The sequence below is a fragment of the Sarcophilus harrisii genome, chromosome X (genome assembly GCF_902635505.1).
Source record: "Sarcophilus harrisii chromosome X, mSarHar1.11, whole genome shotgun sequence".
Taxonomy (NCBI): domain Eukaryota; kingdom Metazoa; phylum Chordata; class Mammalia; order Dasyuromorphia; family Dasyuridae; genus Sarcophilus; species Sarcophilus harrisii.
The window spans coordinates 79,712,905-79,739,374 of NC_045432.1; the positions used below are offsets into that span (position 1 = coordinate 79,712,905).

Consider the following 26,470-nt stretch of genomic DNA (forward strand, 5'->3'; position numbering starts at 1 on the left):
TATATAATAAAGTTATCCTTCTCTCTCCCTCTCTCTCTATGTGTGTGTGTATATGTACACACACACACACACACATACATACTTTTGTCTAATGGTAGTCATCTGGGAGGGAGGAAGAGGAAAAAAAAAGGAAAAAACTTATCTCTTTAAAATATATAATAAAGTTATCCCCATATATTTAAAAGAAATAACAGATTTGCAGTTTCGTGTTCAAACATCCTTTTTACTCTGCTGTGGAAATGCCCGTTTCAAAAATTAAAAATAAACAACATTTTTAATACGTAGTAATAAATAATATTTATATTACACTCACTAGGTGCCAGGTATTCTGCTAAGTACTTTACAATGCACTCCTTTTCCCTCACGTACCCTGAGAAGCTAATGCTATTATTCTTCCCATTTTAAAATTGGGGAAAATAGGCAAACAAGATATTAAGTGACTTGACCAATCACATAGCTAGTGTCTGGGGCTGGATTTGAATTCTGGTCTTCCTATGTCCAGGCCCAACACTAGCCATCTAGCTGCCTCTCAAATTTCTCCTCCACACAGACACACACTGCCAGTCATTTTCCTAAATTAAAGGTGTGATCCCGTCCCTTTCTCACACACACAATCCCTTATACGCGCCCCCATATACACAATCCAACTCCAACTCCGAAAGATCTCTAGGTTGGGAATATAAACCCCACTGCTAACATTTCCAGAGCTTCATAATTTGGGTCCTCAGCTTTTTCGTCTCCTTCCTGTCCTCACTTTGCATTCTGCTGGCCTCCCAGTTCTTCTTGAGACACGAGTCTCTGTGCTTTTGCCCCGGCTGTCCCCTTGATTCCAGTCCCTTCTCCTCTCTAAATACATACTTTTCATCTATCCTTTATATGCCTAACTTCACATATCTCCATGTCTCAGATGGGGGGCATTTTCTCTGGCTGTCCTAGCTAGCCTCCCTCCCAACTACTGATCTCCCTGGCTTCCTTTAAGTCCTAACTAAAATCCCATCTTCTACAGGAAGACTCCCTCCACCTCTTAATTTTCATGGTTTCCTATTTTCAATTATTTTCTATTTAAACCAATGTATAAGGAACAATATTTGTCTCTCCCGTCGGATTGTGAGCTCCTTGGGAGCAAGAACTGTCTTTTGCTTCTTTTTCTATGTTCGCTTAGCACAGTGCCAGGAACGGAGTAAGCGCTTAATGCTCACTCCTAGCCCTAATACATCCCTCTTTAGAAGGCGCACTCCACGAGGGCGGGATTGTTTAAACGTGGACTGCACGCTGACTGGTTACATTTGGGACTTTCGTTTCTATGGTGATCTGGCAGTTGCTAATTTTCTTCCCGCACCGCCGAACCTTCCCCGCAAGCCAGAGCGGCGCGTCTGCCCGTTTTCCCACACACACACCCCCCCACCTCCCCCCCATCCCACCCCTCCTTCCTCAGGTAAGTGCGGAACTCCAGGCCAGTTCGGGTGGGCGTGGCCCGGAGCGGATGAACAAGCGGGCCAGCCTAGACTCAGCTAGTATGTGCAAAGGGAGGCCTGGAGACCCCAAGGGAGCAGAGGCGCGACAAGGGTGGGGGCAGCCTGAATCAACTTCTACAGACCCGAGTTTTCTTCCTCACCCCAGGTGTAGATTTTGGTCGGGGCCAGAAGCGAATACACTTCAGAAGGCTAAGAACGCCCCACTTCGCTCCCCCCCACTTTCGCTCCCCGCCTCCCCTACTTTCGCTCCCCGCCTCCCCTACTTTCGTCCCCCCCCTCCCCTACTTTCACTTCCCCCCTCCCCTACTTTCCTCCCCCTCCCTACTTTCCTCCCCCTTACCGCCGCCCCCGAGAGACCATGCCCAGGCGGCCAGCAAACTGCGCATGCGGCCGTGCAGCCGCTGGCCCCGGGCCCCACCCCCGGCCCTTTCCCAGGTGCTCCCTTCCCCCTCCCTTCCGAGAGTCCGTCTGGAGGCTGACCATCCCGGCTCCTAGAAGAGATGGGAGCAGCAGCCGCCTCATCCCTACCTCTGGTAACTGGCTGCTCGGTCTGGGGTCAGTAGTTGGTCGGCCGCACTCGCCGTGGCCGCGTTCGTCGGCTCCGCCATCACCACCTCGGTCCCGGACTCGGTCGCGACGTCTGTCTCTTTGGCCTCGATCGCGACGTCTGTCTCTTTGGCTTCGGTCGCGACGTCTACATCGATCTCGGTCTCGACGTCTGTATTGATCTCGGTCCCGACTTCCATAGCGATCTCGGTCCCCATGTCTACTCCGGCCTCGGTCCCGACGTCTACATCGATCTCGGTCCCGACGTCTATATCGATCTCGGACCCCATTGTCTCTTGCTCGGGCCCCAAATCGCTCCGCCGCTCCGCCATGGCTAGTCGAGAGCGGCGGACTAGGAGGAAGGGGGAGTGGCAGGGCGTTCTTTTGAATCTTCCCTCTTCAGAAGCCGCGCTGACGCAAAGTGGGCGGGCCCAAGAGGTCTCTGGACCAATAGGAGGCCCGGTCTTCACCCTCTGACCTCCCCTTCTTCCTTCTCTTGCCCGGGTTGGCCGCTCACGTCCCAGGCAGCTTGGGTTACGCCCCAGGGCCGGTGCTGGCAGCGACACTGAGAGACCCAAGAGATGGGAGAGCCTAGGACGGGGGGGAGGGGGAGGGGCGAGGTATTGAGTTATTAGGTTTATTATTCAGTCGTTTTCAGGCCGGTCTGACTCCTCGTGAGCCTATCTGAGGTTTTCTTGGCAGAGGTACTGGAGTGATTGGCCATTTCTTTCTCTAGGCCATTTGACAGATGAGGAAACTGAGGCAAGCAGGGAGAAGTGACTTGTACAGGGAACTACTTTTTCCCCCTATCTCCTGTAAAAGTAGGATATTATGCCTGGAAAGTTAAAATCCTGTGCAACAGTACACCTGTACATCCAAGTCCTACCCCCCCCCCATCTCCTGTAAAACTAGGATAATAATCGAAGGATGAAATCAAATCATATACATCAAGAGCCCTGCAGACCACTCCAGTGTCTTTGCAAAAAAGCAAAACAAACAAAACCAAAAAACCCAAACAGGGTCTGTGAAGAATCAACCGCAAATGAATAATATCAATAGTACACTATAGCTTCTTTTTCCTTTTTTTTTTTTTTTTTTTTTTTTTAAATGAGGCAATTGGGGTTAAGTAACTTACCCAGGGTCATACAACTGGTAAGTGTTCAATATCCCAGGGCAGATTTGAACTCGGGTCCTCAATCCAGAGCCAGTGCTCACTATTTCCTATGCCATCTAGCTGCCCCATCCTTTTTTCTTTTTTTGATAATACTTTCACGATATAGTTCCAGCAGGTGGATCAAAGGATATGATTACTTTTATAATATTTACTTTGCACTGCCAAATTGCTCCCTCCCCAAATTCTATCAGCAGTGGATGAAGCTTACCTGTTTCTCATACTCATACCTGTCTATGAGTATAAGGTGATAGCTCAAAGTTGTTTAAATTTGTGTCTCTGATTTTTAGTGAAGAGAGCATTTTTAAGTGATTGTTCATTAAAGTCTTTCATCTTCAAAACATATGAATGGATAATTTTTCAACATTAATCCTTGCAAAAAAACTTGTGTTCCAAATTTTCCCCTCCTTCCCCCGCCCCCTCCCTTAGATGACAAATAATCCAATATATGTTAAACATGTTTAAATAAATGTTAAATCCAACATATATAAACATATTTATACAATTACCTTGCTGCACAAGAAAAATCACATCAAAAAAGGGAAAAAATGAGAAAGAAAACAAAAGGCAAGCAAACAACAAAAAGTGAAAATGCTATGTTGTGAACTACATTCAGTCCCCACAGTTCGATCTCTGGGTGGAACTGGTTTGAATCACCTCGTTGTTGAAAAGAGCCAGGTCCAGCCCGCTTTGTAGTGGCCAGAAATTGGAAACTGAATGGATGTCCATCAGTTGGAGAATGGCTGAATAAATTGTAGTATATGAATGTTATGGAATATTATTGTTCTGTAAGAAATGACCAACAGGATAATTTCAGAAAGGCCTGGAGAGACTTACACGAACTGATGCTCAGTAAAACGAGCAGGACCAGGAGATCATTATATACTTCAACAATACTATATGATGACCAATTCTGATGGACCTGGCCATCCTCAGCAATGAGATCAACCAAATCATTTCCAGTGGAGCAGTAATGAACTGAACCAGCTACGCCCCGTGAAAGAACTCTGGGCGATGACTAAAAACCTTTACATAGAATTCCCAATCCCTTTATTTTTGCCCACCTGCATTTTGGATTTCCTTCACAGGCTAATTGTACAATACTTCAGAGTCCGATTCTTTTTGTATAGCAAAATAATGATTTGCTCATGTAGACTTATTGTGTATCTAATTTATATTTTAATATATTTAACATCTACTGGTCACCCTGCCATCTGGGGGAGGGGGTGGGGGGGTAAGAGGTAAAAAATTGGAACAAGAGGTTTGGCAATTGTCAATGCTGTAAAGTTACCCATACATATAAAAGGCTATTAAAATTTTAAAAAAAGAAAAGAAAAGAGGCAGGTCCACACAACATAGCATTTCCACTCTTTCTGTTACTGTTTGCTTGCATATTTGTTTTCCTTCTCAGGTTTTTTTTTTCACCTTCTTTCTAGATCCAATTTCTCTTGTGCAGCAAGATAACTGTATAAATATGAATACATATATTGTGTTTAACATGTATTGGACTACCTGCCATCTAGGAGAAGGGGTAGAGGGAAGGAGGGAAAAAGTGGGAACAGAAGGTTTTGCAAGGGTCAGTGTTGAAAAATTACTCATGCATATATTTTGCAAATTAAAAACTATAACAAGGAGAAGGAGGAGGAGGAGGAGGAGAGGAGGAGGAGGAGGAGGAGGAGGAGGAGGAGGAGGAGGAGAAAAGATGTAAGTCCATCAGAATTGACCTTCCTATAATGTTGTAGTTTCCATTGACACCTTGGCTCTTTAATACTTCCATATAGCTTGCAGACTTTAATTTTTTAAATCTGTCATATTTGCTCAAAATATTTCCATGAATCCTTTTTTTTTCTTTAATTTTGCCTAATGATATTTGGAAAAAATGTCATCTCCCTTTACACAATTGAGAGAAATATTTGATTCTAATTTCCTCATCTTTTTATAGCTTGTTTTTTTTTTTAAATATTTACATCCCTCCTACAAGTGGAACTCAGTGGGAAATACCTGTACCTAAATAGATTGCCTGCCCTCCCTCCCCCAATTTTCCCATTCTGATGTAGCCCTACCCCAGGTGTTCTTGGTGATTTTCTGAAGAACACCTCAAACGGGTCATCAGCTTTATGCTTAATTGATTTATTTTTTTTCTTTTCTTTCTTGGTAAAAGAACTTAATATAAATTTGTCTCAGTACAGCTTTGAAATTCTATGTTGTATTCATTATATAGTTTTGTTTCATTATATAGTTTCATTATATAGTATTGTTAATTATTGTCACTTAAACGCCTTGCTTTGATAAATGCTTGCTTGCTAATCTGTGAATGGCTTTTGTCTAAAAAGTATTTAGGAGCTGACCCCTCTAGGTTTCTTCTAGATGTGGACAGAACTGTCCCTAGCCCAGCTAATTAGAAAAAGTGGCTTCTCTTGTAACCCTGTTTTTTAATGAAAACAATTAATCCCTAGATTTCAAACATCTGCTAGGGAATAGCTCTCCTTCCATCAATACTCATCTTGAAGCTAGGAGAGCAAGAGAGCCATCAGCTGCCAGCCCGCTTTATACTGTATGTTTCGCTGTCACAGGCCTGTTTTTTCTGTGTTTTTCTCCATTGGATTCCTTTAGGCTCCTTCAAGACAGGGACCATCTTTTGCCTTAGTGTAGTGCTTAGCACAGTACCTGAGAACACATGTTAACGAAATACTTGTTGATTGCTTATCCTGGTATCTTTCTACCTGGAAAATTCCCCAAACTGGGTCAAATAAAATAGTTCTTTGCCCCTCTTTTGAGAAGGGATGTGTGTAATGTTTGTTGCTTATTGGATTGGCTTTTGGATGATTAGATAACTTTTTGTTGTGTTATGTTGAGGTTAAACAATCTATTCTTTTTAGTGTTTTTTTTTTAATCGTGAATAAATATTGGATTTGTTAAAGGCTATTTCTGTATCCATTGATAGAATTCTGTGCTTTTTTTTAGTTCAAGAATCCAATATTTTGTTATGTTAATAGTTTTTCTGATGTCTAATCGGGCTTCTGCTTCTGGCATAAACTTTGCTTGCCATAGTATAAAGTATTTTCTAGTGTATTGCTATCTTCCATGGGCTGTTTTATTGAGTTGTAATGTGGCTGTCTCAATGTGGCTCTAATACTTTTCCATCTATATTCATTAGAGAAATTGATCTGTAAATCCCTTTCAAATATTATCTTTCTCTGGTTTTAAAATCAGCACCATATTTGTTTCATAAAAGGAATTGGATATTCTTTTTCTATATGAGTAATTTATGAAACAGAGACTATTTTGTTCTTGAAAAATTTAGACGAATTCGGATATGAATTTATTTTGGACTAAGTGACTTGTTTTTGGCTGGGTAACTATTTGATGACTTGTCTTATTTCTTCCTCCAAGATTGGTCTATTTAAATTATTCATTTTCTGTTGTCTCATTTTGGGCAATGTTTATGTTTGCAAGTAAGGACGTATTTAAGAATTTAAGGATTTGTTTTGTTAGACTACGACTGTGTATTATATCCACTAATATGATTTGTTTTTGTTGTGTTTGATGTGATCCTTCCTTTTTAATTTGTGATTAAAATAATTTGTTCCGTTTGAGGGTGGGTGTTAAATTGTTAATGAAAATAAAACCCTTGGTTTTATCAATTGAATTGTTCTATCCTCTATTTCCTTTCTTTTTTAACTTTAATCATCTCCTTGTATTCTTTTGTATTGTTGCTTTATAGGGCCTTTCTAGGGTCACCAGCTTAATTGATTTATTTTTTTCCTTTTCTTGCTTGGTAAAAGAACGTAATATAAATTTGTCTCTTAGTACAACTTTGAAACACAGGTTTCATTATATGATATTGTAATTATCGTCACTTAAATTTTCTTCTGCCTTTTTTGAAATTCTCTATGACCTAATCATTGTTTGATTGTTTTTCAGTTTCCTTGTAATTATCTAAAATTCTATTTTTATTGTGAACTTAACATCAGTAAATATGAATAATGAATAGCAAGGAGGCATGGACATAAAACAACTTCTGTTAAGTGTAGTTTTTTTTGAAATGTATATTAAATGGAGCATAGAGGTAACACAAATGCTTTACTTGTCTCTTCTCCTTTTCTGAATTTCTTTGTGCCATCTGTGTATTTTTAAAAATACATGTTTATTGATATCTTTTGTTTTAAGACCACAGAAATCCCCCCCATTCCTCCACTTTCCTACCTGAAGAGAGCTATCCCTTATAACAAAGCCTTTTTTTTAAAAGCAAGTAAAGAGAAAAAAATCAGTAAAGCTAATCCATACATTGGGGAAAAAATCTGACATATGCATTGTTGTACATCTTTGGGTGTCCCATTTTCACAAAGCAGTGCAGGGAGCTGTCTTTTCATATTTTATCTTTTGGGCCAAGCTTGTTCTTTGTAATTTTGCAACACTTTCTCTTTTTTAAATCAAATTTTATTGACATGTTTTTTACATTGCTTGATGTATGTCTTTGCCTGATGGATTTTTCTCCCCTTCCCTACGAAAGAGCCATCTTATGTAATGAAGAATAATTTTTCTTCTTTTTTTTCCACTTTGATGAAATTTTTAATGTAATATTTTTCTCCAATTACATGTGAAACAGATTTTAGCATTCTTTCTAGGGCTTTCTAAAATCAGCCTGTTCATCATTTTTATAGAACATTAATGTTCCTATACCATAGCGTTTTATAGAACATTAATGTTCATATACCATTGCATATTCAGATATTCCCCAGATGATGGGCATCTACTCTTTTTCCAATTCTTTGCCACTATAAAAAGAACTGCCACAAACATTTGTGATTATTATGTATTTCTCTCCATCCTATTTTCCCCCATTTCTTTCTCCCACTTTCCTATTCTCTCCTACTCTCTCTGTCTTTGACTGTCTCTCTGTGTCCCCCTTCTCTCCATCTCCCACCTCCCTTCTCCTCTTCTCTGTCCCCCAATCTGCCTCCCCACTTCCCTGTCTTCCTCCCCTCCTTTCCCCCCTCTCTTCCTCCTTTCATCCTGTTAATCTTCAAAAGCATTTTGCTTCTGACCACTACCTTCAGTAATCCACTGTCCCTTCTCTCACTTCCCCTATCCCAATTCTCTTACCCTCCTACTTTCCTGTATGGTAAGCTAGATTTCTGTTCCCAAGTGAATGTGTGTATAATTCCCACTTTGATCCCATTCCGATAAGGAAGGCGGAGGGAAAATGTTCCCTTTACTGAAACTATTCCCTTTAAGATTATCACTCTGAAACTGTGTTCCCTTGTGATCTGTGATCCCTTTTGGAGGGATCCCCCCAGATAAGTTATCTTTCAGGGATGCCAGAGCCTTTGATTCAATTAGAAATCTTGGTCAAAAAGCACCCCTTTGAAGTGTTGTTAATTCCAATAGGAGATCTGGGTCGGATACCCATAAGCATCTAGGCCTGGGAACTTTGGCTTCCTTTTCAACCTGCAGCCTCAAGATTCCTTTTAAAGGACAGTTTCTAAACTCACTCCTTGCAGAAGATCCAAAGCAGCTTGCTAGGACCCTGCCCACTGAGAAGGCATTCTCTTCTTAGTTCCAGCCTCCATTTCCCTAGTAGGACTTTTCTACTAAAGAAATCAGTCTCTCAACAAAACTGGCTTCCTATCCAACAATAAACTTTCATTTTTGCCAATTGATATTTGGGGTTTCATGGATTCTTTCATGAAGAAACTGTGTGCTGACCAGAAAAGGATTTTAAAAACTCTCTGACTGCATTAACCTCATCAATAAGAGTGAGGTTCAAGTGCTCTTCTCACTTCCTTCATTTTTCCCTCCACTGTAAAAAATATTTCTTGCCTCTTTTTTTTTTTTCCAGAAATCCCATTATTATTCTCCAACTTGGGCTCCATGCCCCTCAATCCCCACAAGCAATTCATGGATCATATGCAGTTCCAGTTTCTAACAAATGTATATTTAGTAACTCTCAGAAAGATTTACATCTATTACATTGACACAGAATACAAATGAGGTGTTTACAGCGGCTTTTTATGGGTATGTTGTACAACAAACTGCCACATCTGTTTAAATTTTCATCTTATTAGATTCATGTTTCTGCCCCTACCCCCATTGTTTCTCTTCATTACACTCTACTTTCTCCCCCTCAACATAAACCACTATAAAAACTTTAATATATGTGTATATATGTGCATATATATATATATACATAAACATATACTTGCATGTATATATATATGTGACAGTATATACAGAAATACAACAGACATAAAGATATGCACACTGAGATGTAATATATTTGAAGATAAAGGCACAAAAATATAATATACATGAAGATATATTCAGATTTATAACAGATAAAATATGCACAGATATAATATATAAATATACATGATATAAAGAACATGTAGAAATCCATAAGGACAGTTGGGTATTAAAGTGGTTAGAGTTCCAAGATTCGAATCAGAAAGACTCCTCTTTCTGAGTCCAAATCTGGCCTCAGACACCTAGTAACTGTATGACCCTCAGCAAGTCATTTTACCCTGTTTGCCTCAATTCCTCATTTATAAAGCAAGCTGGAGGAGAATTCTGGGAAAATGGTGAAATAAGTTGATAAATTTCAAGATTTCTCAATTTCCCCCACAAATAGAACAAATTTGCACCTCAGGGAAAATATAGACTGGTGAAAAATCAAGACGACTTGGGCAGAACTGGGGTTCTACTGATCCAAGAAGATCCGAAAAAACATCCCAGACTAGAGATTAACCTGTTTGAAGTTCTTGCCTCTTTTATATAAGATAACTTACCCCATTCCACCTCTTCCCCCTTCTCCTATTGTATTCCTCTTACTCACCATTTATTTTTTTTAGATATTGTCCCATAATATTCAACTCATGCCCATGGCTTCTATATGAACTCTTTAAACTGCTGTAATAATGACAGTTTTTAGGAGTTTTACCAGTATCATCTCTCCATGTAGGAAGGTAAACTGTGTAACCTCATTGAATACCTTATGTTTTTCTTTCCTGTTTACCTTATGGGTTTTTTTTTTGAGTCAGATTTTTTTTGGTGGTGTTTGCTCATTTTCCTAGTCTCTTTTCTTGACTTTAACTTTTTCTTTAACTTTGTTAAAGTTGGGCCTGGCTTCCAAAGTGGAGGGGGCACTGCTCCTGGCTTCAGGATTTTTGTGTATCTGTTTTCAGAGTTAGTTCTTGGAGGCTGTAAATTTTCAGTTCCTCAAAAGTGGTATTGTTGAGGTTGGGAAAGGATCCCAACAGTTTGGGATCACAGACCTGTGTTTCAAGGTGTCTCAAAAGAATTTGCAGGCTTGAAACTATTTCCTGGTCAAGGGGCTGAGTTTATTGTAATTGTACTGCCAGTTGAAGCGGGCTAAATTCCAAAGGGATTTAGGAAAGTGTTGAGAGAGAGAGAAGAACCCCTGATCCAGCTTTCTATGATTGACATGCTAATTCTATGGCCCAGAGGTAGGACCAAGGAGTGAAATTTGGTTCTGGATGACCAACAGATGATCACTATTGGCTCAAGAGCTTGGCCTGTGTGACTATCTGCCTGAACTTTGGTCTATTCAGAATCAGATTGTTTAGGATTACTGATTTATTGTTAGACCTAAGGCCAGGGAACCTCAAAATCATTGCTGTCTCCCCTAGAAGCTATATTACATCAGTTTGAAGGAGCAATGTGTTTACTATTTTTCTAATCTATGCTCAGGTTTGTGAGTGACCACAAGGATGTTTTTCCTGCCCTGCAATTGTAACCAGGGTCCCTAATCCCCTGCAGCTACAAGTTCTGGTATGCTAGTGCTCATCCTTGCCTTGGAACTGCAACTGAGATCTGCGTATGGGCAATGCAACAGAGTACTACACCCGGTGCCAGTAAAGGGAGCCCTGTAATTTTCTTTTGACCAGTTGTCCCGACCCACCTGCTGTCTGTAGGCTGAGAGCTCCAGATGTCAATTCATTTTCTCCTAAATCTTGCTGCTGGCTTGTCTGGATGTTGCCTGTACTGAACTGTGCTCCACTCTCACCCTGGTGTGACAGACTTTTCCTGCTGACCTTCTAAGTTGTCTGGAATGGAAAATTGTTTTATTCTGTTTTTTTGTCGGGTTCTACCACTTCAGAATTCATTTTGAGTTGTTATTTTTAAGAGAATTTGGGAGAGTTCAGGTGAACTTGGCCTTTCCTATCTTGGCTCTATCCCCCAAGAATATTTAATTTAATATTTTTATATTCCCAGCTACATGTATAACACTTTTTTTACATTTATTTTTAAAACTGTGAGTTCCAGATTTGCGCCCTTTCTCCCTACCTTTATAGTCCTTTAAGAAGCCATAGGTGAAGTTATGCACAACATTTCCATAAACCTCATGTTATGAAAAAAACCCTGTATTCAGACACAATTAGTTCTTTCTCTGGGTATGGATGCCATTTTTCATCATCAGTCCTTCATAATAGTCATGGATCATGGTACTGCTGAGAATAGTATAGTCATTCAGAGCAGATTATCCCACAACAACATTATTTTATGCACAGTACATTTCACTTTACTTGATTTAATGGAAGACTTTGCAAGGTTTTCTAATAGCATCCTGATCATCATTTCCCATAGAACAGTAATATTCCATCATAATCACATATCACAATTTATTCAGCCATTCCGCAGTTGATGGGAATCCCCTCAGTTTCTAGTTGTTTGCCCTGAGAAGAGAGCTGCTATAAATATTTGTGTGTGTGTATATATATATATATATATACACATACATATATATATATATATATCCTTTTCCTTTTTTAAAAAAAAATCTCTTTTGGGATTCATGCCACATAGTGGTATTATTAGGTTAAAGGGTATCCATGATTTTATAGCCCTTTGGGTATAATTCATATCTTTTGATAAGTTGGGGAATGGCTCTTATTTTTTTTTAATAAATTTGGCTTAGTTCCCTATAGGGAATGTATACAAATATATACATTTAAGAAATGAGGCCTTTATCAGAGAAACTTGCTTCAAAATTCCTTTCCCAATTATTTTTAATTCTTTGTTAAAGTAGGGCTCTCTTTCCAGGGTGGAGGGTGCACTGTCCCAAGCTGTTTTCAGAGATCCTTCTAGGGACCAGACCATAAGCAATCTCCTGGAGTTGTGAGGAGGGTCCCCACTCTGTTGTGGCTGTAAGTTCTGGTGTGCTAAAGCAATAGAGTCCTTCCTCAGTGCCAGTAAAGAGACTTCCTGTGAGCTGAAGCCCCCCAGAACCTGCTGTTCACACCCACTCCTGGTTTGCTGGTTTCCATGGCCCTTTCCCCTACTGACAGACCTTTCCTGCAGACTTCCAAGTCATCTTTTGTGTCTCGTACCTGAGAGGTCTAGAAACCTCCAGCACTACTGTTCATTCAGAGGCCCCAAAGCTGGTTCCTGCTTTGCTACTACCCTGGCCTGGCCTTAGTGCCACAGACCTTTCTTTCTGGCTTTCTTAGTTGTCTTTGGCTGGAAAATGTTTCCTTCTATCTTTTTGAGTGTTCTGACACCCAAATTTGCTTAGAGTCATTTTGGGGGAGAGCTCAGCGAATCTTTGTCTTTACTCCACCATCTTGGCCCCACCTCCTGCAAGAATATTTTTAAAATAATATTTTCCCTCAATTACATGTAAAATTAATTCTTAATATCTTTTTATGTTTTGAGCTCCAAAGTCTATTCCTCTTTTCCTTCCTTCCCTCCTCCCTGAGATAGTACGCAATCTGACATAGATTATACATGTACAATCATGTAAAACATTTCCATATTAGTCATTTTGTACAAGAAGACTCAAAAAAGAAAAAGATAGACACACACACACACACACACACACAGAGACAGAGACAGAAACACAGAGAGAAATAGTATGCTCAGTCTGTATTCAGGCAACATTACTTCTTTCTCTGGAGGTGGATAGCATTTTTCATCATGAGTCCTTTAGAATTGTCTTGGATCATTGTATTGCTGAGAATACCTAAATCATTCACAGTTAATCATCCCACAGTCAATATGGCTGTTACTGTGCACGATGTTCTCCTGGTTCTGTTCACTTTATTCAACATCAGTTCATGCAAGTCTTCCTAGGTTTTTTGAAACCATCTTTGCATTTTTTATAGCACAATAATATTCCAGTATAACCAGATACCAGAACTTGTACAGCTATTCTTCAATCAATAGTTATCCCCTCAACGACCAATTTTTATCCACCACAAAAAAAGGCTGCTGTAAGTATTTTCCTATAAATATGTTCTCTTCCCTTTTATTTAATTTCTTTGGGATACAGACTTAGCAGTGGTATTGCTGGGCCAAATGGTATGTGCAATTTTTTTAGCTATTTGGGCACAGAGCCAAATTGTTCTCCAGAACAGTAGGATAAGTTCACAACTCCACCAACAGTACATTAGTGTCCCAGTTTTCCCACATCCCCTCTAAATTTTATCATTTTCCTTTTTTTGTCATATTCACCAATCTGAGAGGTATGAAGCAGTATCTCAGAGTGATTTTAATTTCTCTTTCTCTAATCAATAGTAATTTCAAGCATTTTTTCATATATTTATAGATGGCTTTAATTTTTCTGTCTAAAAACTGCCTGTTCATATTCTTTGACCATTTTCCAATTGGGGAATGACTCATGAGCACTAGGTCATGAGGTAAAAAAATAACCCTGAACAAAGATAAGGTTCCTAATGAAACTTTTTATAAAAGAAATTATCAGAGAGACAGAGAATAATTTTTGACATAGAGCAATCTTGTTCACCCTCCTAGGCCATAAAAATTCAACAAACTCAGTTAAACAAAATCATATTCTCATACATCCCATAAGGAAAGAAACACCCTCTATAGATGAACTAAATTGGGTTATAAATTTAACTACATTTAGAGGTTTTAGTGTAAGCTGATTGAAAGAAGTCTCAAAATTCATTGCACTGTAGGATCCAAGAAAATCCCTTCACAAATAGCTAAATCATGTTGGGGAGGCTCAAAACTCCCCTATTGGAGGAATGTCAAAAAGTCTTCTCTTAACATTATCGTTCCATAAGTCAGGCTTTAGCTATGTGAAACTAATATTTAACAAGTTTCTTTTTTTTAATAGCCTTTTATTTACAGGTTATATGTATGGGTAACTTTACAGCATTGACAATTGCCAAACCTCTTGTTCCAATTTTTCCCCTCCTTCCCCCTGCCCCCTCCCCCAGATGGCAGGATGACCAGTAGCTGTTAAATATATTAAAGTATAAACTAGATACACAATAAGTATACATGACCAAAGTGTTATTTTGCTGTACAAAAAGAATCGGACTCTGAAATATTGTACAATTAGCCTGTGAAGGAAATCAAAAATGCAGGTGGGCAAAAATGTAGGGATTGGGAATAGAATGTAATGGTTTTTAGTCATCTCCCAGAATTCTTTCACGGGGCGTAGCTGGTTCAGTTCATTCCTGCTCCATTGGAAATGATTTGGTTGATCTCATTGCTGAGGATGGCCAGGTTCATCAGAATTGATCCTCGTATAGTATTATTGTTGAAGTATATAATGATCTCTTGGCCCTGCTCATTTCACTCAGCATCAGTTCGTGTAAGTCTCTCCAGGCCTTTCTGAAATCCTCCTGTTGGTCATTTCTTACAGAACAATAATATCCCATAACATTCATATACCACAATTTATGCAGCCATTCTCCAATTGATGGGCACCCATCAGTTTCCAGTTTCTGGCCACTACGAAAAGGGCTGCCACAAACATTCATGCACATACAGGTCCCTTTCCCTTCTTTAGGATCTCTTTGGGATATAAGCCCAGTAGTAACACTGCTGGATCAAAGGGTATGCACAGAAAACAAGTTTCTATTAGCCAAAATGTTCTTAGTGGAATAGCATAATGAAATAAAAATGAAAGATTTTCATTAAGGCATGAATGAAGGAAGCATCTACGTAGCATTTGCCAAGAATTGTGCTAAACATGTTTATAAATTTTATCCATTGAGTTGATGGACTACAACAAATGACCATGTCCCTGGCAGCAACCCAGTATCTGAGTGGGCTCCAGTGAAGAACAAATTGACCCAGTATAATTACCTTGTACAGACAGAATTATCTTGTACAGACAGAGCCATCTTGTACTGATGCCCACTCTTTGCATATCTGAAGATTGTTACAGATGTTAACTCCTGGAGCTATGCCGTAGAAACAAGATTGCCAAGACCCACCTGGTGATTTATATTACCTGCATTAGTATATTAACATAGTTAATGTTCCTTGCTCTGTCCTTTGCCATAACAAGTCCCACTTTTGCCCTTGTAAATTTAGATTTCCTCTAGGAAACTTAGCCCATTAGTTAAAGTGTTAAGATTTGCCCCTTGACTTACAGACGGCCCCAGCCTGTGAATTCTTTTCAGATGACCATGTACTTGTACATCTTCATTATCTCCTTTTATCTTCATAACAACTCTGCAAGGTAGATGCTAGAATGATGTCTATGCCGAGGAGAACGGTCATTCTATCCTGTCTAGGGGAAGGGGAACTAGCACTACTTCTTTGATTCCAATCTCCCATCTCCTTCATTATTCATAAAGTCCTAAGAAGATTTTACTCTGAGGCCAAACTCCTATAGACTATGAACACGTACCATGACTCCCCTCCCCATTGCAGCAATTCTGATCCCCTAGGGATTATTATTCAGACCCTTTACCCTGTTCCCCATTCTCAAATCTTATTCTCATTCTCCTCACCCAAGCACAGCGTTCCCTTCCAAAGATGCCCATCCCCTTCCACTGTGTTCTCCGCAGTGCCAGTTCTGTAGGTAATACCTTTGCTTTCATCTTAAATCTTTTCCTTTCTGACCTCTTTCATCTCCTGGCTCTGATATGTGGCTCCCCCCAGGGACCCAGTGTCCCTGACCTCCAATTCTAGCACTGCCTAAACTTTTACTCATTTCTCCTTCTGACCCAATATCCTCTTAACTGGTGGGGGAGTTGAAATACACCTTGGTTCCCATGACCACTTTCAGGTTTTCCCTATACCTCCATAATTGGGCAACCTCTCCTCCTTTAAGGTTTACTCAATCCATATCTACTAGACAATCAAAATTGTGGTATCTACTGTCTACTGGCCTCTGAGACACTTCCCTTTTTTCCTCAATGTGTTCAGTGTCTGGCTCTCAGTGATTTTATCAGTTCAAATGTTTATGTTCCTGAACCAGCTATGCCCAGACAAAGAACTCTGGGAGATGACTAAAAACCATTACATTGAATTCCCAATCCCTATATTTATGCCCACCTGCTTTTTTATTTTCTTCACAAGCTAATTGTACAATATTTCAGAGTATGATTCTATTTGTACAACAAAATAACAGTTTGGTCATGAATACTTATTGTGTATCTAATTTATATTTTAATATATTTAACATCTACTGGTCATCCTGCCATCTGGGGGGAGGGGGTGGGGGGTAAGAGGTGAAAAATTGGAACAAGAGGTTTGGCCATTGTTAATGCTGTAAAGTTACCCATACATATAACCTGTAAATAAAAGGCTATTAAATAAAAAAAAATGTTTATATTCCAGATACTGTGCTAAGCGCTGGGGAGACGCACAAAAAAAGGCAAAATAGGGTCCCCTGACCTCAAGGAGCTTACAGTCTAAGGGGAAAGATAACAAGCAAACAAATGTGTACAACGAACTATATTCAGGATCGATAGGAAACAATTTTAAAAGGAAAGACACTGGAGTTAACAGAGGATGGGAAAGGCTTTCTGTAAATAAGATTTTAGTTGGGATTGAAAGGAAGCCAGGAAAGCCTGGAGATAAATCAGGAGAGCAGCCAGAGAGAATTAAGAGAGAGAATGTCTTGATTGTGGATCAGCCATAAGGTCAGTGTTAAAGAGTATGTGTTAGAGAATAAGGTAAAAAAAGATTGAGAGTAGGAGGGGATTAGATTATGAAATTGAATGCTAAACAGAATATTTTGTCTTTGATAACAGGGATCCACTGGAGTTTATTGAGTAGGGGAGTGACATGATCAGATTTTGAGCTTTAGGAAAATCCCTTTGGTGACTGACTGGAGGATGAACTGGATTGAGGAGAAATTTAAGGCAGGCAGCCCCTTCAGCAATTATTGTAGTAGTTCTGGAGTGAGGGGATGAGGGTCTATGGGGGGGGGGAGGGAGAGATGCTACAAAGGTAACATGGACAGGCCTTGTCAACAGACTGGAAATGGCTGGAGGTGAGAGAGAATGAGGAGTCCAGGATAACTGCTAGATTGTTTTTCTCTTTTCTTTTCTAAATTTCTACATCCATCCTGATATTCCCTTAAACATCTTAACCTCACAGTCCCTGAGCTTATTCTTCTATGACCCAGTCCTCCACTCCATTTTAGCCATACACAAAGATGTTCATACTCTTGATTTTGCCATCATCCACAAATACTAACGCTAATCTTTTCATGCACATGAACTCTCTGAAATTCTTGCATTTTCTTATAATCTATTGTTATTTCATTGCCCTTTGCCTTGCCACTCCATGCTCTCTTCTTGGTTCTCATTTGACCCCTCAGTTCATTCCCAGCTAGTCACCCCTACACTAGCTGCTTCATCGTGACTCCTTGGTGAACTTTACACTGTCTTCTTCCCCTGAATCCTCTGCCCTCTTATTTTACCCAGCTAAGCCTCATCTTTGGATCACTCCCACCATCCTTTGCTTGAAAGGAAAATTATTAATTTGAGCTAATATGAAACTCAGGACAAAGAGAATTAAAAGGATTTTATTGTAAGAAGTTAAGGTAGCAAGATTTTTTTTTCTTTTTCTTTTTTAATTTTAATTTTTCCAAGTTACATGTAAAACAACATTTTTTTGGTTATAAATGTACATTCAGTTTTTACATTTTTTCATGTGAATCGTGGTGGGAGAGAAAAATCAGAACAAAAGAGAAAAATCACAAGGTAAAAAAGTGAACATAGCATGTATTGATTTATCCTCAGTCTTCATAGTTCTCTCTCTGGATGTGGATGGTATTTTTCATCCAAAGTTTTTTGGGATTGCCCTGGATCACTGAATTGCTGAGAACTGAGTCTATCAAAATTGATCATTGCACAATTTTGCTGTTGCTGTGTGCAATGTTTTCTTGGTGGTTCTTGTTTCACTCAGCATTAGTTCATGCAATTCTTTTCAGTCCTTTGTAAAGTCAGTCTGTTCATTATTTTTTTATAGAACAATAATGTCCCATTATTTTCACATACAAAAACTTATTCAGCCATTCCCCAATTGATGGGCATCTACTCATTTTTTTCAATTGTTTGCTACCGCAACAAGAGCTGCTACAAACACTTTTGCACATGTGGGTCCTCTTCTCTCTTTTATGATTTCTTTGGGATATAGACCCACTAGTAGCACTGCTGAATCAAAGGGTATGCACAGTTTTATAGTTCTTTGGGCATAGCTCCAAATTGCTCTCCAGAATGGTTGAATCATTTCACAACTCCACCAACAATGCATTAGTGTCCCAGCTTTCCCACATCCTCTCCGACGTTCATCATTATCTTTTCCTGTCATCTTAGCCAACCTTAAAGGTGTGAGATGGTACCTCAGAGTTGTCTTCATTTGCATTTCTTTAATCAAGAGTGATTTAGAACATTTTTTCCCATGACTTGAAATGACCTTAATTTCTTCATCTGAAAATTGTTCGTGTCCTTTGACTAAATATCATTTGAGGAAACATGGCTGTCCAGCACAGAGGTGACTGATGGGATGATAGCTACCAGGGATGGATGGCTCAAGGAAAGGTCTTATAAATTTGGCTCAGTTCTTTATATATTTGAGAAATAAGGCCTTTATATGAAACACTGGCTCTAAGACTTTTCCCCAGCTTCCTGCTCTCCTTCTAATCTTGCCTACATTGGTTTTGTTTGTGCAAAAACTTTTTCTTTTAATGTAATCAAAGTTATTCATTTCATAATGTTCTCTAGTTCTTTGGCCATAAATTACTCCCTTTTCTTAAAGATCTGATAGGCAAATTATCCCTTGCTCTCCTAATTTGCCTATACTGTCACTCTTTATCATGTACCCATTTTGACCTTATTTTGCTATGGTAATGGTAACAACATGTAAATTCGACGATGAGAAATGAATGACTTCAAGGTGGGGCTTTTATGTGTCTACCTGGGCAAAAAAAGTTGGGCTTTTGCATCTCAACTTTTCCCCAAGGTAGCAAGAATTTGACAATTTGCAAATAGGGATGTGTGACAAAGGGGGGGTAACATAATAAGAATACACTCGGTGTATTCTCCACCAGAGCCTTCCCAACACTGATTGATCAGCAGGGTTGGCCACAATGGGATACCTAGTCATAACTTTCAACATCATGACTTTCTGTTTTTTGTGTAGTTTGAACTAAGATGGAGAAAAATCACCAAACCAGGCTGACTGGCTCCAGTATAAATACAAGTTTATATTAAAACCTTATCTTACCCTTCACTGCTGCAAGGAAGTCATTTCACATGTCCCTAATTAACTTACTACTTCACTCCCTACAGTGCCTTTTTCAAACTGTTTCATCCCTCCTCAGACTTCCCCTGGCTCCCTCTCCTCATACCCACATTGCTGAGAATGTTACTGTATATTTTACTGATAAAATTCAGATCATTTTCTGAGAACTCCCTCTTCTCGCCCCTCCCCATTTCATGTCATCCAAATGCCTTCTGACACTCTCCTCCTTCATCCCATCTCACAGTATGAGGTGCCTCTTTTCCTCCCCAAGGCTAACTCCTCTACCTGGCCAAGTGACCCCATTCAGCCCCCTCAGCTCATTGCCCACTGTCTCCTTTTATCTTCAGGCTCTTCCTACTCCTACCTCTCATCAGGTGGTCCCCTTTATGGCACTCAGAGACAGGGAGGCCATCAATGACCAAGGCACATGGCTGTCCAGCACAGAGGTGACTGATAGGATGACAGCTACCAGGGATGGATGGCTCAAGGAAAAGTTTTGGGGTTTTTTTGTTTTTCAGGATATGAGACACATGAGCATATTTATAGGCAATAAGAAACCGAGGGGGGGGGGGGGGAAATTAAGGACCAAATGTGTTGGCATGGGAAAGAAAAACTAGCTGGTGCGGAGGTCCTGCGGCTTTGCATCCCCAGACCTTACCCTTTCAGCCCTTCAGCCTCCCTAACCCTTTCCCACCTCAGCTGCATAAGAAAGGTGAGGAGGGTTGGCCTCCAGGTAGGGCTGGTGGGCAGAACTGGTTCTGGCTGCGCCATCTTTTTATTTTGGGCCTTTCCTCAATCAACTCCTTGAGGTGGATTGAATTACGCCACCATGCCCCCCCCCACCCCCAACGGAGGCTTGACGCTTTACGTAAGGAAGAGGCTGAGTGGGGGGGGCGGTACAATTTCCCCTTCGTCTCGGAAACGCGAAGCTTGAGCTGGAAGCTAGTCAGGCTTGAAGGCTGGGTACCCAGGCCCGAATCCCGTCCCTCTCATTGGTCAGCTTCTGGATCAATCACAGGAGCCTATGAAGGCGAGACGCGAGGGAAGCGTTCCCGTTGGCTGGGCGCGAAGACCAATGGGAACAGCCTACAAGGGGAGGATCTTCACCCTCCCGGGTTCTTGTGTCATAATGAAGGGTTCCTTTTTGGGCCGGCGCTCTGGCGGCCCCTTTGAGGTGGGTTGCTAGGCCCCAAACCGGCAAGCCGCCGGACCAAAACCTTTTAAACCCCCCTAAGAAGGGGTTTTTCGAAAGGGGAACCCAATGGGGTGGGGGGAGGGGGGAGGGGGGAAAGGGAAAGGAAGCTTTGGGGAAAGAAAAAAAAAAAAAAAGGGTTCGGGGGGTGGGGAAAAAGAAAGGGGGGGGAGGGAAGGGGACAGAAAAAAGAAAGGAAAAAGGGGGTTTCGGGGAAAAAAAGGGGGGGGGAAAAAGGGAAAGAAAAAAAAGGGGAAAAACCCAAAAGGGGGGGGAAAGGGGGGGAGGGGGCCGGGGGGGGGGGAAAACGGGGGGAGGGGGGGAAAAAAGGGGGGGGGGAAAAAAGGGGGGCCCCGGGGGGGGCCTCGGGGGGAAAAAGGGGAAAAAAAGGAGGGGGGAAAAGGGGGGAAAAAAAGGGGAAAGGGAGGGGGGCCCCAAAAAAAAAAAGGGGGGGGGGAGGGAAAGGAAAGGGGGGGGGAAAAGGGAAAGGGGGGGGGGGGGGGGAGAAAGGGAGGGGAAAGGGGGGGCAGGACAGGGGGAGGGGGGGTTAGGGGCGGGGAGGGGGGGAGGGGGGTGGGGGGGGGGGAGGGGGCGGTGGTGAGAGGCTCGCTCTGGCAAGTCAGAAACGGGACCAGTCTTTCTCTCCTCTTTAAAATCTGCCTTTTCCTTGGCCAGTCCTTCTGAAGTTCCAACCTTTGACGTGATTTTCTCTGTTAGGAATTTATGATCCAAACATCTGTCTGTCTGTCTGTCTTTTTGATCTTCTGATTCGGCGACTCTTCTTTGGCTTCGTCACTTCTGAACCTTCCCCCACTCCCACTCCCACCCCCCAGCTGCCATGGCGTGGAGTGGGTGGGATAGGGTTCGATTGTACTTGGCTTGTTCTGTCTCCGGGTGGCTCGTGCACGGCACACCTGAACAAAGAAGCAAATTGAAAGCCAGCTGTTTGCGCTTCCCCTCTCCTCCCACCCCTGGTCCCGCGGGGATTTCTGGCCCGAAGCCGGGGTGCCGTGGGTAGCCCTGCATTTGACCTGGGGGCTTCTCCTCTGATCCTAGCGCTTGCTTCCTCTTAGCTAAACCTTGTCTTAGCACTCCTGTCTGCACCTAAATTGCCTTATCTTTAAAAACTAGATTACCCTTTTAGCTCAAAATAGATGGTTCTCATAATTAATAATGTTCGGCTGAGATTTTGTTTTATCTCTGTTTAAAAGTTTGTGTGTAGTGTATTTTTAAAGTCTGTTTGCTATTGTCTCACAGCACATGGTAGAGTCAAATATTTGATTGGAATCATGTTAAAGACATCTGAATCCAGTGTTTTCTCTTTTTGCAGTAGTTTTGAAATAACTAAAATTTCTATGCCTCTAAAATGGAAAAAAAAAAAAAAAAAAAAAAAAAAAAAACAGTTCCAGATATTTGGCTAAATTTGACCTGAATTTTCTGTGGATTCTGTTCTGCTCGTCGGGGCCATTGTTCAGTAGCAGGTGTATGCCATCTCAGGTTTGAAGCCATTTTGTGTTTCTAACATGTATAAACCATAGTTTGCAGCTTTATGAGAAGGAGCCAAAACTAGGAGGCCTGGAAGTCAAGGAGATGAAGCTTACTCACTTCCTGGAAGGTTAGGATTGTTTTGGCACCACATTGGCCACTTGTGGCCCTCAGGGTTTGACGCTGGGAGGAAAATGGTATTCTTAAGCTTCCTGGTCATTATTTGTGATTTAGGAATCTGGGTTTGTCCTGCCAAAGGAACTGCAGCCCCTGAAAGTGTGTGGTGTTCTGTTCAGTTCGTTTTTGCATTTCAGGGTTCTTTCCCATTTTTACACCAGGATCAGGACTTGACAGTCCTCTCTACCAGAGCACTAGAGTGTGGCAGGAACCAGATTCAAATGGAATTGGGAAATGTTTAACAAAATAAATTAAAATACTGGAGTATATTGGTGGTGATACTATTTGATTTGCAAAGTTAACATAGGGCATACTGGGATCCTTAGTTTAGGAGTTTTGACTCCACTACCCTATTCGAGTAAAGGTGCAATTTTCCCCCGTAAGGATTAAACTTGGCTTTGCTGGATAAGGTGCTCTTGTTTGTGAACTTGTATTTTTTTTTTAACCTTTTGGAAGATCATGTTTCAAAATTTTTATTTATAATCCAGGTTGCCAGGTTTACATGATCCTGACTTTGGTTCCTTGTGTAATAGTGATTACTGACCCCCACCACCCAAAGCCCAATTATTACATTTCACCCCTTGCTGAGGGTTCCCTGGTACCTTTGAGAAGGTCTGGGGGTTAAGGTATATAGTCTTTGTCATTGGCTCAAGCGCTCATCAGTACATGATTCCCAATTTTAGGGGGTCCCCTATATCCTGGTTCTCTTTAAACATTAACAATCCCATTAGCTTTTTTTCAAAGTGACATTTCCTTCCAAAGTATGGCAAGCACAAACATACAGACAAAATCCTCCAGACTCCATAGTTGGGGGAGATGAGGTAGATTAATATCACAGTTTAGTTCAATTCCTATATAGCATCAATCCCACCAAGTTCTAAACTCCTTTGCCCCACCTTTGGCTTCTGTCCCAGCACCCTGGCTTTTCCAAGGCTTCCTTCCATGTGATTTGGAATCCTGGCTCCAAGGTCCCTTACTCAAGTCTTTCTGCATCTAGAACTAAAAAGGACAAATGAAACAGACCAAACCCCAGGCCTGGACCTTAGAACCATAAACCTAAAAGGAGAGGAAGGTAATCTTTTTTCTCCCCAGCTTAGTAACTGGCCCGTACCCCCAGGTGCCTCTGGTCAGGTATTGTGGTTATCAAGCTGATGGACCACGAGGCCACCACAGGCTGTCTGGTGTCTGCCACTAGAGGGCCTCTCTCTTAGGCAATCTGGGTATGCCCCCAAATCCCATTTCAAATAAAATCCAATACATAGGGTTACAAAGGAAATCAGTTATTCAGAAATACGATCTGAAACTGGGATAACTTGCAATCCAGTGGTGGGTCTAGTAACTACAGTCATTTTGAAGTCGGGTTAAGTGTAAATGTAACAGCAGTAATGAGATGGAAAATTATCTGGGATTTCTGTTGGTGACACTCTTGGGTCTTGCTAGTATTACTGTGGTGTGGTACCTACATTCATAATTTAAGGAAATGCTAAATTGCAGTTAGAGATTAGTGAAAATAATGATGTCATTTTGTCCCATCCAGACTCTCGTCTCATTCATGTTCCATGGATTCCAGGTTAAGAACTCCTGATCTAGAGTTTTGGTTACTGGTATATTTCTGTATTGTCATATAGCCTTTATCACTTATTTTTTAGGTTTTCTAAGTCAATATGCAGCAGGATATGCAAGGATCCTTACTGTTAGTGGCCCTATTTCTATTTGAGTTTACCACCATTGTTATGGAGGAAAGTCTGCTGGGTTTGGAGTCAGGAGACTTTGACATTGGAAGTCTAACCCTGGCACTCTGGCATATACTTGTGGGGCTTTAGGTGAGTCATTTAACTTGGTGGAGTCTTAGCTTCTTCATATATAAAGTGGTAATAATAAATATTGGTTCTATTTGCCTTTCAGGGTACTTTTGAGGATGTTTCTGGCATGTTTTGGGAACAGGACATGTTTGCAAAAATATTAACTTGTTCTATAATATTACAACCAGCATAATTATTTTAATGCTTTTTATTTTATTATGTAGGCTCTTTTGCAATATTCCAATCCCTTATATTAGCAGAATTACTTCTAATGCATTATAGGGCTCAGGTTTGGATTTTTTTCTCTTGCTGTATTTTATTTGCTAGTGTTTGTTATATCTAATTTTTTTGCATTGCTATTCCTTAACACTATTGATTTGTAGTTCTCTGCCTTATTCTCAACAGGTCTGCACATCAAGACTATATTTACCTCATAGAGTCAGGGACAACACCATCTTTTTATTTGATTTTGGACTGTTCTGGTATAATTCATTTATGAATACGTAAGGTTCTAGCACCATCTTTTCATCTGGCGGCTGAATAATGATTTGCTCAGTCATTCTCTGATAGTGTGATCATATCAGTTATTTGTTGATTATTTTGTCAATTTGGGTATCCATTTTTTGTAAGTAGTTATCTCTATATTCTCTGTTTTGTTGCCACCTGTGTAGTAATATTCTCAATCTTCTTTATATCATCCTCATTCCTTGTGATTTCTCTCTTTCTCTTTTCCAATTTTGAAATTGGGATTATTTTTGATTACGTGCCAGTGGTTTATGTATTTTATTTATCTTTTTTTTAAACAGCCAACTCTTTTTTTGTTAATTTAGTGATATTTTTATTTGAAAAATGTTTTGGTTCATTTCTCGTTTAATTCTAGCAATTTTCTTTTTTGGTCTCATTTTGGAGGTATTGAGCTGTTTATTTTTAATTTTTAAAAAATATTAAGTCAACTCAAACATTTCCTATTCCCCCTCCCCCCATATAAATTGGCCCCTGAATATTGCTTTAGCCTTGTCCAATAAAGTTGATATTATATAATTGTGGTTTCCTGTAATTAATTTAATTTACACATGCATTATTGAGACATGTTTTATTTTCCATAAAGGCCTTCATTTATTAAGTATATTTCTCCTTTTGCTAACTTTTTATTATATAGTGATTTTAAAACATGTTTAAGCTTATTTATTTGTTTTGTCCATTTTTGTGAATGATTTCTGTGTATTTGGGAAAAAAATATTCTCTTCCTTTTCCCCATTGAGTTCTATCAAATCTACCTTTTTTAGCACTCTGTTCACATCTGTAATTGCTTTCTTATTAATCTTTTTTATTTGATTTGTCATTATGTTAGCAGGATGTCAGTTTCCCACTGTTTATTGTATTATATGCATTTTTTTTTGTAACTCAATACATTTTCATTTATAAAGTACCTTGCTGTGTCATTAGGTGTATATATATGCTTAATATTGATATCCTCTTCATTGTCAATGACATTTTTTGATTTTTCTTTATTTTTCAATATTTTTATTTCTATTAAGCTCAAATATTTGAATAAAAAATACAAAAAGTGAAAAGAAACTAAGCAAAAAGCAATTGTGAATGATTATAATGTAACTGCAGAAAGAGACTGTGTGTAAACTTTTTCTGAGATCTTAACAAAGATTGTTTATGCATTTGACATAGTTCCATTGCGGTTGATATTGTTTTTCTGTCTTTTTATGAGAGGGCAGCATGGCAAAGTGAATAGGGAGCCAGTCTTTGATGCAGGAAGACCTGGGTTCAAGGCCTGTCTCCAACTGGTCAGGTGACTGTAGGCAACTGATGTGACTTTAGTTCTCTTGGCAGTTGTCTAAAGCTCCAATAGGGTGGGCTTTCCGCACCACAGAGTTCTCTATGACAGTGAAATGCTAGGACTCATAGCCATCCTGGCCTTGTTTTTCCACAACTGGAAGCAAAGAGTGTGTTCTCTTATGACTTTTCTTCACTCGGGTGTCACTGTACTTCCTAAGTTTTCCTTGAGGTCAAGAATGTTTTGCTCGTTGTGTTCCCAAGATAAAGTGTGATACTTAGAAATCCTGACATGTTTAGCTTTTGAATAATTTCTGGAATTGAATTTTTTAAATTCTTCATGTTTACCATT

At 40.3% G+C, this 26,470-nt stretch overlaps 1 protein-coding gene and 1 long non-coding RNA gene across 2 annotated transcripts in view; one reads left to right on the plus strand and one right to left on the minus strand.

Moving 5' to 3' along the window:
• ERCC6L (ERCC excision repair 6 like, spindle assembly checkpoint helicase) overlaps nucleotides 1-2,398 on the minus strand; it is a 20,287-nt gene extending 17,889 nt beyond the window's left edge. The window contains exon 1 of the mRNA XM_031945083.1: nucleotides 2,004-2,398. Within this exon, the coding sequence (XP_031800943.1) occupies nucleotides 2,004-2,353 (350 nt within the window). The 5' untranslated portion in view covers nucleotides 2,354-2,398. The remainder of the gene's footprint in view (nucleotides 1-2,003) is intronic.
• Nucleotides 2,399-21,449: 19,051 nt separating this feature from the next.
• LOC105751121 lies at nucleotides 21,450-25,368 on the plus strand. The gene is made up of 2 exons (XR_004230703.1): nucleotides 21,450-24,351; nucleotides 24,736-25,368. It is a non-coding gene; the product is annotated as an uncharacterized LOC105751121 (long non-coding RNA).
• Nucleotides 25,369-26,470: the final 1,102 nt, after the last annotated feature.